This window comes from Macadamia integrifolia, unplaced genomic scaffold (genome assembly GCF_013358625.1).
Source record: "Macadamia integrifolia cultivar HAES 741 unplaced genomic scaffold, SCU_Mint_v3 scaffold_187A, whole genome shotgun sequence".
Taxonomy (NCBI): Eukaryota; Viridiplantae; Streptophyta; class Magnoliopsida; order Proteales; family Proteaceae; genus Macadamia; species Macadamia integrifolia.
In genome coordinates this window covers 389,979-408,903 of record NW_024870634.1, presented here as the reverse complement: position 1 = coordinate 408,903, position 18,925 = coordinate 389,979, and the positions used below count along the sequence as shown (strand labels likewise).

Genomic DNA, 18,925 nt, shown 5'->3' with positions numbered 1-18,925 from the left:
TTTTAATTGTCAAGTCTATTTTTTAGCATAAAAAATGCTAAAAAAACAGATTCGCGTTTTAAACACGTTTAGAACTCTAAGAGTTGTTGTTCCCTTTTTTTTCGACTTACTTTGGGCAGTTCGGAATTCGGTGTTTTAAATGGCAAAAAAATGTTACGGCGTTTAAAACGCATTTTAAATGCGAATTAACTAACAAAGATCCTAACCCAATGCATTCTATCATGATATGTGTCACATCCATGGTTTAAAGTATCTCCGATACTGATACGATACCCTCCGATACGTATCTTAAATTTAGTCGATCGATACGATACGCACCGATACGATACATGAAATTTTTAAAATCCTTTCGTATCGATATATATCCTACGATACATACCGATATGCATCAATACACCACTGATACACATTGATACAATACGATATGCACAGAAATGACTATGAAAAATATAAAATTAAGGTGAAATGTACGTTTCGATATGTATCAATACGTATTGGTACGTATCGGTGAGCATTGGAATGTACCGATACAGTGCGCTACGGTCATATAATGGCCAAGATGGGTAATTTTTCAGAAAAACATGATTTTTTGATGGGTTTTTGTTCCAAAGTTGCAGCCAACCATATTTCTCTTTAACTAAAGTGGAAATCAAGGTTGGGAACAAGGATTTTATATTTATAGGACGACTACAAACCTTGAATTCTTAGTGTGATACCCTCAATTTTGTGTTTATGCATAATACATGTTATCAATAACTTTTTGTAAAGAATTATTTATGCAAAAGTGTTTAAAAAAATGTTTCATATCTAGTTATGTGTGTATCTTTAGCATATCTTAGTGTATCTCCGATATGATACGATACCCTCCGATATGTATCTTAATTTTAGCTGACCGATATGACAACCGATACCGATATTTTAATCCTTGGTCACATCACAAACAATCTCACACACCCCGTGGGCGTACAATGTCTGAACCCCAACCTTCGGCTACCCTATACCCCACACTCACACACCATGGGCATGCGGTGTTGGAATCAACCTTCGGCCACCCTGCATCCCACTCTCCACCTCACACTCACATACACACACTCACCTTGGACATGGAGTGCCAGAACCCAACCTTCGGCTACCCTATATCCCAGTCGCACACACACATACGTGCACTATCCACAATTCATACCAACATACCACATCAACATTTTTCATAAGAAATAAGATTATAATATGCAAAATGACATGATTCATCCACATATGCATTATGATGCAAACATTCCATGAAGTCATACAAAATCCCCTCACCTCGAGTCCTAGACGGTGGTAGGTAGTTAATGGTCTTGTGCCACATGTTCCCATCACTTTTCGGTTCTACTCCTAGGGTATATAATGTTTTTAAGGTTATTCAATTATTCATAAAGGAGTGGGACACTAGGACACATGCCCCAATAAAATGGAATTTAAAATAAACCTTAAAGTGCTTCACCGGTGGATAGATTTGAATGGGGTGAAAACTCAACTTTTCCTCAATAACTTCACCAGTGGATGGTCTGTGCTTTCATTGGCTGACCGGTGACCATCAGCCGGTGAAGCTAAAACCTGTGTTTCCTTGCCCAAATTAGCTCCATAGGCCCTATGGCCTCTTTGCCTAATGTTGTGTGTGTGTGTGTTTTGGTGGGATGCCATTTCCTAACTCCATTCCTCCTTTCTCCTCTTTTACATAGTCGATGGTCTCGTGCCACATGCTCCGGTCACTTTTCGGTTCCACTCCTGGGGTACATAATGTTTTTAAGGTTATTTAGTTATTCATAAGGGAGTGGGACACTATGACACATGCCTCAATAAAAGGGAATTTAAAATAAATCTTCAAGTGGTTCACCGGTGAATAGATCCAAATGGGGTGAAAACTCAACTTTTCCCCAATAACTTCACCGGTGGATGGTCCATGCTTTCACCAATTGATCGGTGACCATCAACTGGTGAAGCTAAAACCTGGGTTTCTTGCCCAAATCAGCTCCATAGGCCCGTGGCCCCTTTGCATGATAGTGTGCGTGTGTGTTTTTCGGCGGGGTGCCTTTTCCCAACTACATTCCTCTTTTCTCCTCTTTTACATAGTTTATAACTTTAGTTTTTTTTTGTGATTTGTAAGGTTGGTTTGTATATGGGGCACCCTCACACACGATACCTATCTTAGGTTTAGTGTCATTATTGATTTAATTCAATATAACATCATACAATAGGTTCAAATCTCCATTTCATTAGTCAAGGTCTTCTAAATTTAGGGAACTTTGATGGAGATTCATGTGGTGACTACCATTGGCCGATGTGATCATTCCAAGCCACCATTTATATGTTTAGCTTCTTTTTCCCAAACCCAAATTTTGGGTCTAAATGGAGAAAAGTAGAAGGTTTGGGTAGAATACCTTGTTCTAGGGTTTAATTATCCCAAATTAGGGTTTTAGATTGGGATTTCTTAGGGGGTTGTCCATAGACTCAATTGTGACCATTCCTACCTTAGTTTAGGTGCAAGACATCATTTCACCAACCTACGGTTAGGTTAGGATGTTAGGTCATAGAGGATTTTGGAAATTCCCAAGTCCTAGAGTTTTGGGTCGTCCAATTTTGGGGCTTAGGAGGTTTCCCACATTTAATGTGAGTGGTTAATTTGCTTGATTAGGCCCCTCACACTAAAATCCCCCATTCAATTTGTAGGTTGGGTAGGTGGGTGGAGGGATTTCGATTAGTGTCTCCCCAACCTAGCCTAGGTAAGGAATGAGGGAGGAGAGAAAGAGAGAATTATCTAGATGGTAGAGAGTGGAACTTACCTTCAATAGTAGGTGCTCCCTTTGCTTCCCTCTTCTTCCTCCTCCCTTCTTCCTCCTCCTTCTTCTTTCTCCTTCTCCTTCTTCTTCTTTCTTCTTCTCCATGCTCAAAATTTGGTAGAAATGAAATGGTGGAGTAAGATTTCTATTTATAGCCACTTAAGTCACATAAGGGTTGTTTGGGGGAAAAAATGAATTTTCACTAATTACCGGGTTAATCCATCATCCAGTACTAATGGGCCCACCTCGGGGTGTCCTGATACGTTAATCCACTCCCCAATAGGTTGTCCCAACATTTGGGAGTGATTTGAGGTGCACGGGTGTGAGGGCCCGGGCCCCACGGAAAACTAACCCGATTTCGGGCAGTACTCTCATTGGAGGGTTTTCACCGACTGATGCCCATCATCCATTGACCATCAGCCGGTGTAAGCTATTTAGGTCCACTTTGGGTGGAACTAGGTCTATTGGTTGTGTGGAGGGTTCCTTAGGTGTTTGCAAGTGTGTAGGCCCTCTCTTGGTGCTTCTCACTACTAGGTTTCGGGTAAATTCCTCGCCAATGGTAGAGGGCTTTCCATGACTTCTTTAGTGGTCTGTGGCCCTTACATGTAAAGAGCAGGGCAAATTTACAAGTTGCTAGTGGTTGTCACCTATGTCCAAAAGTTGAAATTAGCCCAGGGTTTTGGGCACAGGTGTAACGTTTATAGTCTCTAAGAGAGGAATCAAAGCAAATCCAACAAAAATCTAGGCCATCCGAGACATAGTACCCCCTCAGGACATCAAAGAAATCCAGAGGCTCACTGACCAAGTAGTAACTTTCAACTGCTTTTTTTCCCAAGTTGGAGACTAGTGTCTCCCATTCTTCAAGACCTTGACGAACCTCCAATCGACTAAAGATTTTCTCTGGACATCCGACTGCTAGGACGTATTTGAAGCTCTCAAGGTCTATCTTGAGTTACCACCTCTTGGTCTGATTAGAACTGGGAGATGGACTGCAAAATCTACCTGGCAATGTCACCAGTGGCGGTCTGCGCGACCCTAGTAAGGGAGCTAGAGATGCATCAGATGCCGATCTACTACATCACCCACATCCTCCTCGATTCTAAGATAAGATACCTAGGCCTTAAGAAACTAGCTTTCACACTGATTGTCGTCGCTCATAAATTGAGGCTCTACTTCCCAGCTCACAGGATTGCAGTCCTCACTAACTAACCATAGAAGAAAATACTCTATAATCTAAGCATATTTAGTAGACATTTTATCTGCTGGTCAATAGAGTTGAGCGAACACGACATAATGTACCAACCCAGAACTACCATCAAGGGTCAAGCCTTAGCATATTTTGTGGTTGAGTGCACACTGATCGAGGAAGGAAATAAGGAATAAGGTGCTCCCCTTCTAAGGACATGGACATTGTACATCGAAGGGCAAGCAGTATGACAGGGAGTGGAGATGGCCTAATTCTAATTATCCCTAGAGGATTTAAGATCCATTATGCCCTTTGATTCGGGTTCTCTACCACCAATAACGATTGGAAGGCCAACCATCACTTGAATGAAGTCTCATTGGTACACAAGAGCTACTACCATAGCACTAGTGCTCAACAATTTGCGTCGGCCTCTTGGGATGCTCGGTATGATGCACTAGTCGCTCAAATAGTCACTATAGGGACTAGACCCATGTTTGTCGCTCGGTTGCTCGGCTCAGAACCTTCACAATTCGGCTTACTACTCCTAATCCTTACGGCTCCATAGGAGTGGGGGCATTCTATTTTTCTCATTTGTACTCACCAATACCAACACGACATGCTGAACTCAGGCTAAGCAAGGTAGACTAGAGCTGACTGAATCAGGTTTAGAGATCAAGGGAATTAATCAGGACCAACTCAGAGACTGGCCACCATAAAACCACATCTATAGGTCGACAGCCGAGAGACTGAGTCACCATCACTTGGAGAATTCTAGATAAAGAAGGAAACTCATCCACCACAAAAAGATTCACCCCCAATCAAATAAGTAACCTCCAAGCAAGGAACGAATCTTGCCTAAAAGGTCACTTAAAAGGACTCCTAATTGTCTCTAAAATAGAAGGGGAATCCCCCACTAATCAGGATATGGAAGATTCCTACAATTGGACCAACTACTATCTATACACTCTCTAAATATAACTCAATCTCTTACTACCATGTTTGGACTCTTACCGGCATTAACGCTTACCAATTTGGGACTCTCTTGACCACCTCCCTTCAAATAGAAATACCTAGGTAAGCCCCCTTCAAAAGTATCGAAAATTTTCCATTCTACCTGTAATTACTGTTTACAGAGAGACCTGATTTAGGCATCAAATAGTCCCCTGCCAGAATAGCTCGATGCTCATTATATTGTATTTATCTTCTTTTTGTCATTTTATGTAGGACTTATAGGAATCCTAAGACAATTTCTTGCCACAACACCATCCAAAATATCTTTTTGGAACAAACATTATATTTTTGAAACAATTTGGCTGACTCCCTTGCCAGGAGGGCCCGATACTTGACGTGTTGGATTGTTTGGCCAATTTTTGCTCCATATCTTCTCAAAGCTTATAATTCGGATTTCATGTGTACATCACACATTCTTATCAGCAAAGCTTTCTTTTTCTTTTTTTGGTAATTAGAATTCTATTCATTAGGACATGTGAAACACGTAAACTCAGAGTTACATAACATCTGAATCCACGGAGTGTATAACAGCCAATCTATCCTACATGCCGTGGATAGGGCCTTCCTAAACAGAGTATCAGCAAAGCTGTTAGAATCTTTGGGAACATGATGAAAAGAGCACTGCTCTAAATACACTGACAGATGAACAATGTCATTGATAATAGGAACAACTGAGAGTGGGGTGTTATTATGATGAGGGAGAGTAATATGGGAGATGAGATCCTTACTATCCGATTCCACTTCAATATGATCAAAACAATCACCAATAGCTTGAAGGATTCCACTACGGATCGCAAGGGCTTCACCCACTAATATTGAATGGAAAGTTGTTGGTTACGAAACTGCCATAATTGCCGTCCCATTATGGTCTCGGATAACAAAACCCATACCTACTTTAAGATTTTCTTCAAGGATTGATGCATCACAATTAATTTTATAACAGTCCTTTGGTGGTGGAGTCCATATTATTAGAGCAACATCAACTCTAATTGGTCAGTAAGGGCTAATGTTGTTATGTTGCTGATCTTGGGCCTGAAGAAATTCAGATGTAGCTTGCTGAGCATGGTTAGAGCTGAATCGAAGTAAAAGCTTTACCTCTGAAGATGAACTCATTACGAGCCACCCAAAGACCCCAACAGATAAAGCTACAGAGAGTCATATATTTCTGCCATTCACTTTTACCATGGATAGCTAATGCTTCCTAGCCAAGAATCCACTTTTTAATAGATGGATCATCAAGTTGTAGACCATCATCAGTCAGTGGAAGGTAAGAGAATGGGCTAGCAAACCATACGGCAATGGTGAACCATACCTTTGGCATTATGGATCCAAAGGAATGTGCCTTTGAGATAGAGCCACTCCAGTTGCAAGACCATCCGAGCATGCTCTCTATAGGAAATTCCTAATTTTAGGGAGAGTCTTACAATGCCAAATCTTCTTCCTTAAGTTTGGAGGGTCAGTATGGAAATGACCACGAGATGTAGATGCTAGTTGGGAATTCCTCCAATTTTCTCGATTGCAAAGCAAGCTGTTTTGACACTAAATTTACAAGACCTTGACCCTCCCCATTTCATCATGTCCTCTCATGCAAACAAAGCAAGAGGAATGCGAAGGATGGCCTCCTTATCCTTAGGATGAAAGAATTCTTCAAGCAGTTGGGTGTTCCATATCCTGTTCACTTGATCGATGATATCTATTACCCAATAAAGATTGCAATTTGGGGGTCTTGGATGCAAATCTTTGAACTCATGATTGGATGGAACCCAATTATCCTCCCAAATAGGAATCTAATCTCCTTTCCCTACTTTCCAAAGCAATCTAATTTCAAGAACTTTACGTCCTTCAAGAATGCTTCGCCATGCCCAGGATGGCCTTGAGCCCTTAGTAGCATGTAGGAAATTAGTGGCAGGAAAGTAAGTGGACTTCATCAACATTGCCCAAGGAGAGGAAACCTCTGAAAATGGGTGCCAAGCCACCTTGGCCCATAAAGCTTGATTATGGAGTTTTGGATCTTGAAACCCAAACCACCTGTCATCTTTGAGCAACACAACTTCTTCCAAGAAATCCAATGTGTTTTAGCTCTTCCTTGTGTCTCCCCCCAAAAAAAAATTGATGCAGCCAATCGGAGTTTGTCACGATGATTTGATGGCAATTTGAAATGTGAAGAAGCCAATGTAGTCATAGAGAGGGCCTTAGATTTTAAGAGGATTTATTTACCTGCTTTAGATAGAAATTGGAGCTTCCAAGATTGGAACAAATCCAAAGATGTATCATTTATGTAATGGAAAACCTGCACTTTAGAAACTCCAAAATCTGATGGGAGTCCTAGGTACTTCTTATGTGATACTCTAATTTTAAATCCTGGTTTACTTACACGGTTGACCCAATTTAACCATGCAGGACCTGAACCAAAGAGGGTTAAGGCGGGTTCCCTATGGACCATGATGGCAAGGGTGACTTTGAACACAGGTTGGCCAGACAAGCCCGAGTCAGTGCCAGAGGAGACGGGTGTACCCAAGTCGTGTACATGCACGTATCATAAGGCCATGTACAGGTAATGTTGGTATGTAGTCGTATCCTAAAGTGTATACGTATTATATATCTCGTACCGAGAGTGAGATACATGCCGAGAGTCGAATTTCAACGAAATCTCAATTGTTTGGCTAAGTTTTGACCAACAGGTGAGCGGTCACAGGCTGGGGAACCTGCCCACCTGTGTGACCCACCCATGTGGCTACTAGATATTCTCTAGTATAAATAGTACTTATTGTGTCTTTTCCTTTTTCTCATTTAATGCATTAAAGAGTTGGTGAGAAGAGTAAAGAAGAGAGAGAACATAAAGGAAGAAAAGAGAATGAAGAAGAAGAAATGAAAAGAAAAAGAGGAAGAAATGATTTTAAGTGACGCCGAGGTTTGAACTTCTCATTCCGGCACCAGAAAAGTGATCCCCAACACGAGACCTACGATTTGAGGTGAGCGATGACTATACATCTTAAACTTTCATCAAACCCCAAGCATAACCCTTGATTTGGGTAGAGTTCCTTGAGATCTTGTTAATCCCACTTGAGATGATGAATCTAAGGTTTAATAGATGGTTTATGTGTTGATTTTGAAGGTTTAAAGAAGTATTTACAAGATTTGAGAAGCATTGGTGATTTCTCGTGTTAAAAGGTGATTTTGGGGTTTTGGAAGAGTTCTTGAGCAAACAAGGTAAGATTGCTTTTCAATCCTTAAATCTAACTTAGATCTAGATTAGAATCATCTTATAAGACCTTAGATGTGTGAAAAATGTGATTAGAACAACCCCATTTGGTTTTCCCAAAGTTGAGGAACGTTTCAAAGGGGGAAAACCAATTTTCGCCCCCATAGGTGGGCGAAGATCGGCGAGCGAAGCTGCCGCCTGAGGGGGCCTGCCTGTTGGGGCAGAGCCTAAATTCCCATAGGTGGGCGAAGAACTACGGGTAAACCCGCCCACCTGAGGGGGCTCGTCGGTCCTATCTGGCCCACCTGTTGGACTGGTGGGCAAGGTCAGGTGGGCTGTCTGGCCCGCCTGTTGGCCCACCAGTTGGAATTTTGCGCCCGAATGGGCCCAAAACGGGCGGACAACCTTCTTTTATGATTTTAAATATGATTTAAACATCAAACCTCGTTAGTTTGACCCCTAGGTAGTGAAATGCTAACCTCATTCACTTATGATAGGTTTCACTAGAATTTACATTTCTCACGTCGAATCTCACCCGTACCGAATGTGAGCTTTGTACCCAACAAGTAAGTGGGGAGAGGACATTTGAATTTATTTTTAGGCTTGTTTTTACATCATTAAATTGTATCTAGACTAACCATGTCATCATGCAAATTATGTGTAGATTAGTCATCCTCGTATGCCATTCGCACGCATTGCTTGTGCATTCTAAACAAATGATTTATGGTATATGTGTTGTGCTTTACATTATCAATGCTAAATGATTGATGTGCTTTTGTGATGAACGGTTGGATTACTGTGCATGATGCATTATTAGACTAGACGATGTAGTTGGCCTGGAAATGAATGCATTGGTGGCCCGTGGTATGGGACGCAGTGGCACTATGCAATCGTACTTTGTCATATAGGAGCATGCGGTTTAAGATTATCATTCTCTATGCTGCGACCCTTCCCAACAGGGGTTAAGGTGTTAGATTATCACTTGAGGGGAAGCAGTGGTCGCTGTTGTCGGGTCACTGTGGTGGTTAGACATACGCCCAACTGGTCATAGGACAGTTGGCAACTTCAGTGATATATTCAAGAGGGCCAATCGTACTACTTTTAAATTGTTGGGGTTAGCACCTTTACATTTCTGTCATTTAATTTTATGTTGAGAGCCAGTAGTCGGCATGCTTTACTTTCCTGAGTACTCATGGTGGGCCTTCTCTGACAACCCTATAGGCGTATCGTGGGATGGAGTTCACGACTCGTACCCGGGGCATACGCGCACTGTGGTTGTGAGTAGCACATAACCTAAGACTTAGTAATGTTGTATAGGTGGATAAGATTCAAAATGAATTGCATAGCATATAGTGCATATGGATATGGCTGTTTGTGTGGTCTTTCTTTTCACTTACTGAGCTAGTGAGCTCATCCCACGTGCACACCTCTTTTAGATGATTTTACAGGTCATCCGCCTGAAGATCAGGAGTCAGGCCCCACTGTCGAGTTTCCCATTGAGGATTGGTGGGTCCTCGAGGAGCACGGTGCTGATTGCATGTGCGAGGGCTATGCTACGAGACTGCAGCAATGACACTGTACATGATTTCGTTTTTTGATTCTTTTGATGACCTCCCCTTTTGTGTACTTGATACGTAAATTGTTATTCTTTTTGTGTAAATATCATGCCTGCGGGCCCACATGTACTTAGCAATATACTATAATTTAGGTATCAAGTATATTTGGGATATTTACAGGTAATTTAAACCTTCCGCTGAACTTTTGAATACTTATCTCAGATGTGGGTATGCTGTGGTGGGGTACTGTATCAGATGATCTTGGCAGGTTTGGGTTAACCGGAGTTAACTTGATCACCTGTCCGGTTCTGTGTGAACGGGGTGTGACATCTTGGGCCCATCACTATAGGGAATTTTTAATACTCGAGAGTATCACCGCTTGAAACGGGCTGCCGTGTTTGTGCTGAAAGTGAGCAAAGATTTCTTGAGATTAATGACCTGCCCACTTGCCTTACAATAAAGATCAAGGCATAATTTTAAAGAAGAAAGCTGGTTGAGGTTGGCCTCCGAAAATAGTAGACAGTTGTCTACAAACAGTAAATGAGTAATTGCATTCCCTCTGTTTTTTACCCGAATACCTTTAATCAGACCATCCCATTGAGCTTTGGAGATGATGGAGCTTAATGCAAGAGAGCGTATAAATAGAGTTGGAGACAATGGGTCTCCTTGGCGGATCCCCCTTGTGGGTAAGAGTTCTTCATCGATAGTGCCATTGGTAAGAATTTTGTAAGAGGCTGATTTGATACAAGACATAACTAACTGAACCCACTGATTACAGAAGCCGATTCTTAATAGCATATTTTCAAGGAATTCCCACTCGAGCCTATTGTAAGCTTCCTTCATATCGAGTTTAATGGCTACCAACATTTTCTTGCTTTTCTTCCATGCTTTGATGTAGTGGAACACCTCGTGAGCAGTGTAAATATTATCATAAATCAATCTATTTACAAAAAAGGCCGATTGAGCAGGAGCAATAATATTTGGGAGCAAGGTTTGAAGGCTGGTGGCCATTACTTTGGAAATTATCTTAACAACTACACTACACAGACTTATGGGTCTCAATTGATTTGCTGATTTAGGAAGATGAACTCCCAATATTTATGGAGGAATGCAGGAGGAAATCCATCGGGGCCAAGAGACTTCAACGGACTCATGGTGAAGAGAGCTTTTTTAATTTCCTCTGTTCCGGGAGGGTTGCAAAGCTTTCTTTACCAGCCTCGAAAATCTTCTTTCGCATTAAGCGTTCAAAAAATTGCTTATGGGTTATATATGACCGTCTTATTTTTATTCTAGTCCAACCGGCCGATCTAGATGTCATAACTAAGGCTGTGTTTGGTAGCCAAGAGAAGAAAAGGAAAGAAAAGAAAAAAGTGCACTTTTTGTACTTTTTTCCTTGGGTTAAGAATTTTTCTTTACATTTGGTATGTCTCCACCCAAGAGAAGATTATTCTTTTCGTTTGATTCAAAATTTCTCTTGAGAATTGTGAAATTTTATTTTGCTCCCCAAAAAATTTTATTGCAAAAAACACAAGAAAAATTGAGAAAATATGAAAACATAGTAAGACAAAAATAAACGATTACATAATGATTTCCTATATGTATATCTCTCTCCTAAAATTCAAAATTATTTGTATTTTTTATTTTATTTTATTTTCTTCTCTTTGTAGTCAAACATACATTTTCTTTTTATTTTCCCACCATTTATTCTCTTTTCTTCTCTGTTCGATTCTTTGTTCGATTCTTTCTTCTTTTCTTTTCTTCTCTTGGCTACCAAACATGGTCTAAGAGGTAGACTGCAAAAGGAAAGAGGCCTGCTAAAAGTTTCCCCATTGCTTTTAAAACGAGAGCGCTCGCCTTGTTGCCGTTAGGTTCAAGTGTTTCAACTGCTCCCGGAAATGGAAGACGACATCTTAGAGGAATTTCTAAATGTAGAGGTGGAGCTTCAAGAAGTGCAAGGTTAGAAACGCATCACTTCTAGGGTTGTCTCGTAATTTATTTAGAATATTCTTTGAGACGTCTTTGTTTTTTTTTCTTCATCGTTTACTTGTTTAAATTTGATTGAATTCTGTTCTTTACTAAATCCTGTTTATTACTTTTTGTATTTTGGTTTGTGGGCTTTCCAGTGGTGAATTATGAGTTTCATAAAGCAGCAGCTTTTGTTGTGCTTTTTACCAATGTATATTGGTTCTTATCCTTTATTATTGTTGACATTGTTGATTAGGATCATTTTTTCCCCCCCAAATAATGCTTAAAGGGGTCATATTAAAATTAATCCTGCTTAGTTTTAGTGAATTGATACCTCATGGTAACTCTTTGATTTTCCTAAAGGTTTTCTGAGACTTGGTCCAAAATTTGTTCCTGGATGACTCGAGTGCTACAGTCATTCTAATTATTGGCATGTTTTATCCTGAGTTTTTCCCAGTAATGTCCGGATGGATTGTCTTCACGAAGTGTTCTCCTACAAAAGATAAATGCCTTGAAGGCCCAGCTTTTATCTAGAAATGAAAGATTAAATGTGTAATGCTCAGCATATGTTGCCCATATGCCCAAGCACCCATTTTCATGTGGAGACATTTTTCTATGGTGAATTGGATATGGGTCTCAATGGTCTAAATTTTAAATTCTGAAGTCCTATTTATAAACCTTACAATGTTGGCTGTGTCTTATTCTCCAGATCAGATAAAGAGATTGCTTGATCGGCAAGAGAAGTTGTATGAGAGGCAATCTGAACTGAAGGCTCTGTTGGAAGAAGGTAAAACATCATCAAGCCCTTCCCATGTCGGTGCTTCAGTTGCTGTACAGAATTGGTCAGGGGAATTTGAGTGGGATTCACAAGCTGATGATGTTAGGTTTAATGTTTTCGGCATCCCTACATACCGTGCAAATCAGCGGGAGGTTAGTGCCCTGTCAACCAGCTCTTTTTATTGTTTATCCATTAGAATTTTTCCCCGAGTTTGACATTGATTTCTATTTGGGAGAAACATTTTCATCTCTTCTTTGTGAACGAAGTTGTGATGGCTGAAATTCTTATTAAGAAAGAAGAAAAATGTTCTTGTAGAATAATACCTAAGGCACAAAAGATAAGAAGTGAAGGCAAGGGGGAATGCCCTTTAATGCATGGTCCACATATCATTATGGTATGTGGATGTGCTTTTCTTTGTAATTCTTAAATTGGAAGTGTAATAAAATAAAATGGGGATGGTGGTGGGGTGGGGATTCATACTTAGTCGAATTATAAGTTCGAGATTTAAGGTGGCACTTGAAAACTGATAATTGGATGGATACTAATGGATAATTCCAATTTTTGGTAAATATTCATGTACAACAAATGAATATCATAGCTGTCAAGGCGTAGCCTGGCATCTCGGCACCTTGATCGCCTACACAGGAGCCTTGGTTGCCTTGTTGGTGACACCTTGCTTCGAGGCCCCCTTCTAATGCCTCCGGGTTGCCTAGATGCCATGACAACTATGATTATAATAAGGTTTAAAAGAGGGTGTGGTTAATAGAGAATTGATTTGTATTAATCTTCAATGATATGATTAGTGTGTGCACTACATTGTTGACCATAGGGTCCATACCTCATGTTTTGGTGATGGGGCAACCTTTTAGATGATGGTATCTTGGGATTACTGATATGTGTTTGTATGTGAAAGGACTGATCATTCCCGTTAGGATTTTTGGCATAAAAGATGACTATCTTTGGGTAAATAAGAATCTAGGATCAAAAGACAATGGAAGTCTCAAAGATTTAATAGAAAGCTTCATCAAGATCCAATCTCATCAAGGGATGAAGAAACCAAGTCTTAGAAGAATCAAGAAGAAGAAGACTCTTCTTGAGGCGGCAAACCTCTCTACCCTTTTTGCTCAAGAAGAGAGTTTCATGAGACAGAAATCCAGGATCAATTGGTTGGAGCTTGGTGACTCAAACACTGCCTATTTCCACAGATCAGTGAAAGCCAGAAATAACCTCAACTCTATTATCAAGTTGACTAACTCTGATGGCAATTAGGTTCACAAAGTGGATGAGATTAAACGTGTTGTTGTTGACTTCTTCAAGAACCTGTTTAGGATGGAGCCAGCTTCCCCCCTCATTCCAGATGGTCTCTTAAACAAGTTCAATCCTGACAACTTATCTAACCTTCTTAAGGCTATTCCCATTGAGGATGGGATTATTTCTGCTATCTCTCCTCACAAGGCAAGCAAAGCTCTTGGTCTTGATGACTTTACTATGGGGTTTTATTTCGTCCTCTTGAGATCTTATCAAAGAGGACATGATTAAAGTAGTTAAGAACTTCTTCTTCAACCCTAGCCAAGGGGATTAGTCACACCTGTCTTTGCCTCATCCCAAAGAGAGAGGGAGCTGATGCTATGAAAGATTTCAGGCCAATCTTTTTATGCAATCTCCTCTACAAGTTCATTGCTAAAATCCTTGCAAATAGAATCAAGCTTGTGGTTGACTTCCTTGTTAGCAACAATCAATCGGCCTTCATCCCAAGGAGAAGCATTGGGGATAACATTCTCCTTTGCCACGAAAATCTTAGAGGGTTTGATAGAAAATCCCACTCTTCAGCAACCCTTGTGAAGATTGACATCCACAAGGCTTTTGACTATTTGAAATGGGACTACATTGTCTTGATTTTTAACAGCATGGTGTTTCCTCCAATTTTCACTGATTGGATATATCACTGCATTGCTTCCCCTCAAATCTTTGTCTTGGTGAATGGTTGTCCGGTTGGCTACTTCTCATCATCTGTGTGTATTAGACAAGGACGTCCTGTTTCTCCCTACATCTTCTGTCTTACCATGGAAGCTCTCTCTAGAAGTCTGCAAGTGGCCGCATATTAGCATCTTATTTCTGCCATCCCCAAGTGTAAGGCTATTGAGCTTACTCATCTTGCTTTTGTTGACGACTTGATGATCTTCTCCAGGGCTGATTCTTCCTCTCTTGAAAACATTATGCTATTTTTCACTCAATTTGTTGCAATGTCTGGGCTCCATATCAATCCTACAAAGTCTTTTATCTTTTTGGCTGTGATCTCTGACTATGGAAAGCCTCACTGCTTAAGCAAATTGGTTTCTGCATTGGCCGCCTTCTGGTGAAGTATCTTGAGCTCCCCCTTATTCTGGCCAGGCTTTCTTCCATCACTGTACTCCTATGCTTGACCTCATTAAGAAGCGCCTCATCTCTGGAAAGGGAAGCTTCTATCCTTTGCGGGTCGTCTTGAGCTCATTAGATCCGTTCTTCAAGCTTCTTGCATTTACTAGTTGGGTATCTATGTATTACTGGAATCCATCATTTCCAAGCTATAGTCCATTTTTGCCTCTTTCTTCTAGAAGGGAAACGATTGCACCAGATTTCTTCGCCCCATCAGTTGGGCTACTATTTGTCTCCCTAAAGCAGAAGGGGGTCTCTGATGCAGATCCGGGTTCCAAAAGCTGGAATCGGATCGCTTAGGGCCCATAATAATGACAAAATATCTCAATTTATTGGTTGAGTGGCATTTTTGTAATTTCAAAAACAACTATGTGCTTTACTGATATTAACAAGTGACAGGGACAACTGAGATAGGAAATTAGAAGAGAAGGGTATTCTGCAATTGCTAAAGTAAGGGAGGAAATAATAGAACACAATTTTCAGGACAGGGGGCTTTCTTGTAAATATAACTAATTGTCCTTGTAAATTTAAAGAATCATCTTCTTCAACCTTCAGCACTAAAGCTGGATTTCAGAACCAGTGACAAGAGGGGAAAACTGGCGGTGGTGAGAGCTCCTTCTAGGGTCATCGATTCAGCCCCAAATCTTGGGCGAAACTTAGATACCCTATTGTCTCTTGGTTTCAACAAGAAAATACTTCGAAACAGCAAACAAAGAAGAGCAGTATCCTCTGCAATCAGATCTGGGCGGTAGCTTTAGGTAACTTGAGTTTCAGATTGTTGTTTCTCACAGCAGGAGTCACTTTCAGGCCTGAGATTCAAGGGTTAGGGTCGCCCTTCAATGGTGAACTAACCCCCAAAAGTTGGTGAAGAAAGAAGATGAGGTGAAGGGGATCTATCGAACTCTAAGGTGCTGCAACTGCTGCCTAGAACAGGGGCTGGGAGAGAGAACCAACAAGAAGAAGACTGAAAAGAAAGAAAAGAAAAACAGAGGAAAAAAATAAGGAGATGAAATAAAAAGACAGATCAGAAAAGAGAGAGATGGAGGTCACGTCAGTCCGTATTCAGCCAAGCAACAATCGATTTTTCCAAACTTCAAATCTTCCAAAAAAGCAGAGTTTCAATAGTGTATTACAAGGCTATAAAAAAGAAAATCAAAGCATAAATTGGTAACTAAGTAAAAATGGAAACTAGCCTATATAGCAACTAAAATAAAAATCAAATCTAAATAATAGACTGCCAATCTAATTTCTAACCAATAAAGGAAAGTAAATAAAGAACCCCAAATCAATGAGATCCCATCTAAATCCATCGCCCAACTGCATCATGGGTATACTCGAATCCTCTTAGATCGGATTCTTTTTGGACGGTGAAAATTCTGGCTGATGCCTCATGGGGGTGGAGTAAAATCACTATCTCTTCAGCCATCTCCTCCCAGATTGGTAATGGGGCCAATACTTATCTTTGGCTTGACACTTGGCACCCCAAAGGAATTCTATATCACTCTGCAAGTGCCAAAAAACATTTACAGCTCGGGCTTATCCTAGTTTGCCCTAGTGGCTGATATCCTTTCTTCTGGCAACCGGTCTCCCCTGGCCCAATCATTGGCCCTAGCTACACTCTTTTAGAGCCTTTCCCTAGTCTCTTTCTTTTATTCTCCTTCTACCTTATCTCTTGTCATTTCCACTACCCAGTGCCAAAGAGAAGACACTATCCTCTGGATGCCTTCCTCTTCAAATCTCTTCTATGCCAAGGCAGTTTGGGAATTTGTCAGCATGCATGGCCTGGACTCCCCATGGCACAGGCTCATATGGTTCAAGCATCAAATCCCCCGCCAGAGTTTCATGACTTGGAGAGTTTTTTACTTACTTGTTGCCCACGCATTCCTTCCTCATTCAGTGGGGCATCCAATTGACCTAATTTGTATCCATTGCTGTAATGACCTAGAGACCATGGAGCATCTCTTCTTTGTTTGCACTATTTCCTCCTCCATCTGGAAAGGGATTCTAGGCAAATGCTGGTCAGTTAATAGGAGAATTCTTCCTTTTCACAAGGATTGGATTTGGATGGATATGACCTTTGAAGGAAAGGCTATTTGTGATATTATGGGAAAGCTAGCCTTCTGCACAACAATAAACTAGATCTGGATGGAAAGAAACCATAGGAAATGGACCTCCAACTCTCGCCCTCTTGATAAGATTTGGGGCTTCATCTCCTTTGATGTCAGGGCCAAAATTTCTTGGATTACTTCCACTTGTAATTCCTCTCCTAGAAACTGCCATATTGTAAATTCTTGGGAGCTGCCCAGCTCCACCATCAGGAATAGCCCTACTCTTTGAGTTGGTTTCGCTTTCTTCTCCCTCCACTTCTTAGGGGCTGTATGTCTTTTTTCTTCTTCTTTTCGCTTGGTAATGAATTATTTATTCACCCAAAAGAAGAAGAAGAAGAAGAAGTAGACTCCTTTAGACATAGGATTTTGTACCTTATATGCAATCTTTGCAATCCTATGTTATAATGTCTTTCATATCCTTAAATGCCCATTAAAAGCCTCTAAAGACCTAATTGGTTTATTCCCTAAACTTTGGTGGCTAAAGGTCTAGGTTAAATCTGTCGAGACAAAATACTGCCTACGGTCTTCCGGGTCCTGACGGAGACATCTATTGATGAGAACAGATGATGAAGATTGGAAAATAAGCCAAGTCCTTTGTCAGACATAGTTATCAAGATGCTGCCTAGGCGCCGCCTTAGCGCCTAGGTGATAAGGTGGTTCAGTCTTGACTGGTGCCTTGATCACCTAGGTGACGCCTTGACTCCTTATCAGTGTTGCCTTGATTTTTGACAGTCCTCCATCGCCTTGGTTGCTTGTCGCGTTGATAACTATGCTGTCAGATAATGTCCGCTCAAGTAGGGAGGTGTCCATGTCCTTACACAGACATCCGCATAATGATTCAGACATCTGACCAGTGTTAAGTCTATTTTGGGTCTTTGAGTCAAAGAACACCCACAACTTGTTGTAGGCATCTATGCTCTGAAGTAGACGACCATGTTCTTGGGCAGATTCAGAACCAGTAACTCTGATACTCAGACATGATCCAAATCCCTCAGTTTGATAGATGTCCATGAACCTTGGCAGACGTTTGCACACTTATATGGACGCCCGAGTCACTCAAGTAGTCTTTTGCGTGGCATCACTATTACAACATTGGTTCAAGAACTTTAGCTGAGTATTCATTTTAATCTTTGGGATTTAGAGATTGTGAGAGATTTGAGCTTTTATTTAGCTATCTACCTTCGTAGAGGTTGTAATTTTGTCATTGAAGTGTTGTGCTCCTTGTGTGGAGGTTTGGGCCCCACGAGAAGTGTTACCTAGTGACATTGTCATTGGTTTTAGTGTGATCCTTGAAAACACCATTGGGATTATAGTGAGCCGTGGAAAATGACAAGTTGTAAGGGTTTGATTGCTACCTTAGAGAGCAGTTGAGAGTAGTGGAAACCCAAGGGCTTGTGTAGCCTTTGTAGTGGATGTAGGGAAGTTTCCTGAATCACTCTAAAATTTTTATGTCTCTTGCTCACATCTTTTACTTCCCTTACTTCTTGAGTGTGGTTGTGACTTCAAAACAATTGTAGCTTCCACATTTATTCTTAGAAATAGTTATTGAACTTTGTTTTTAGCTTTTCAATTTTTGAATCCCAATTCACCCCCACTTGGGAGCTTTCTGATCCTAACATACATTGACATCGGATGGATTTATGAAAAATGTAGTTAGTTTGGTTGATGTAGGTACTCAAATACTGGTAATTTATATTCCAAATATGAAAGAATATTCAAGTAACTAATTTGTTGGACAGAATTAGAAAATTAAATCAGATGCAAATAGCTGTCCTATTTAGCGACATTGGGGAGAGATCATGTCACACCCCATTCCTTAGGAAACCGGAATGTGACTAGAATGCTTACCATCTTCCTAAAAGATCTACCATGATCTCAGAAGCAG

The 18,925-nt window shown here is 40.7% G+C and overlaps 1 protein-coding gene across 6 annotated transcripts in view; it reads left to right on the top strand.

The window, feature by feature from the left end:
* The first annotated feature begins 11,502 nt into the window (after positions 1-11,502).
* The window catches only part of LOC122071084 (ATP-dependent DNA helicase Q-like 2), a 38,018-nt gene continuing 30,595 nt past the window's right edge, over positions 11,503-18,925 (top strand). For 3 of the 6 annotated variants that reach the window (XR_006138051.1, XM_042635359.1, XM_042635361.1), the window contains exons 1-2: positions 11,503-11,730; positions 12,449-12,669. Coding sequence is in view for 5 of the 6 variants with exons in the window: in XM_042635359.1 (XP_042491293.1) it covers positions 11,670-11,730; positions 12,449-12,669 (282 nt within the window). In the remaining variant the exon portion in view is untranslated. The remainder of the gene's footprint in view (positions 11,731-12,448; positions 12,670-18,925) is intronic. The other 3 variants (XM_042635356.1, XM_042635357.1, XM_042635358.1) reach the window with 1 other exon arrangement.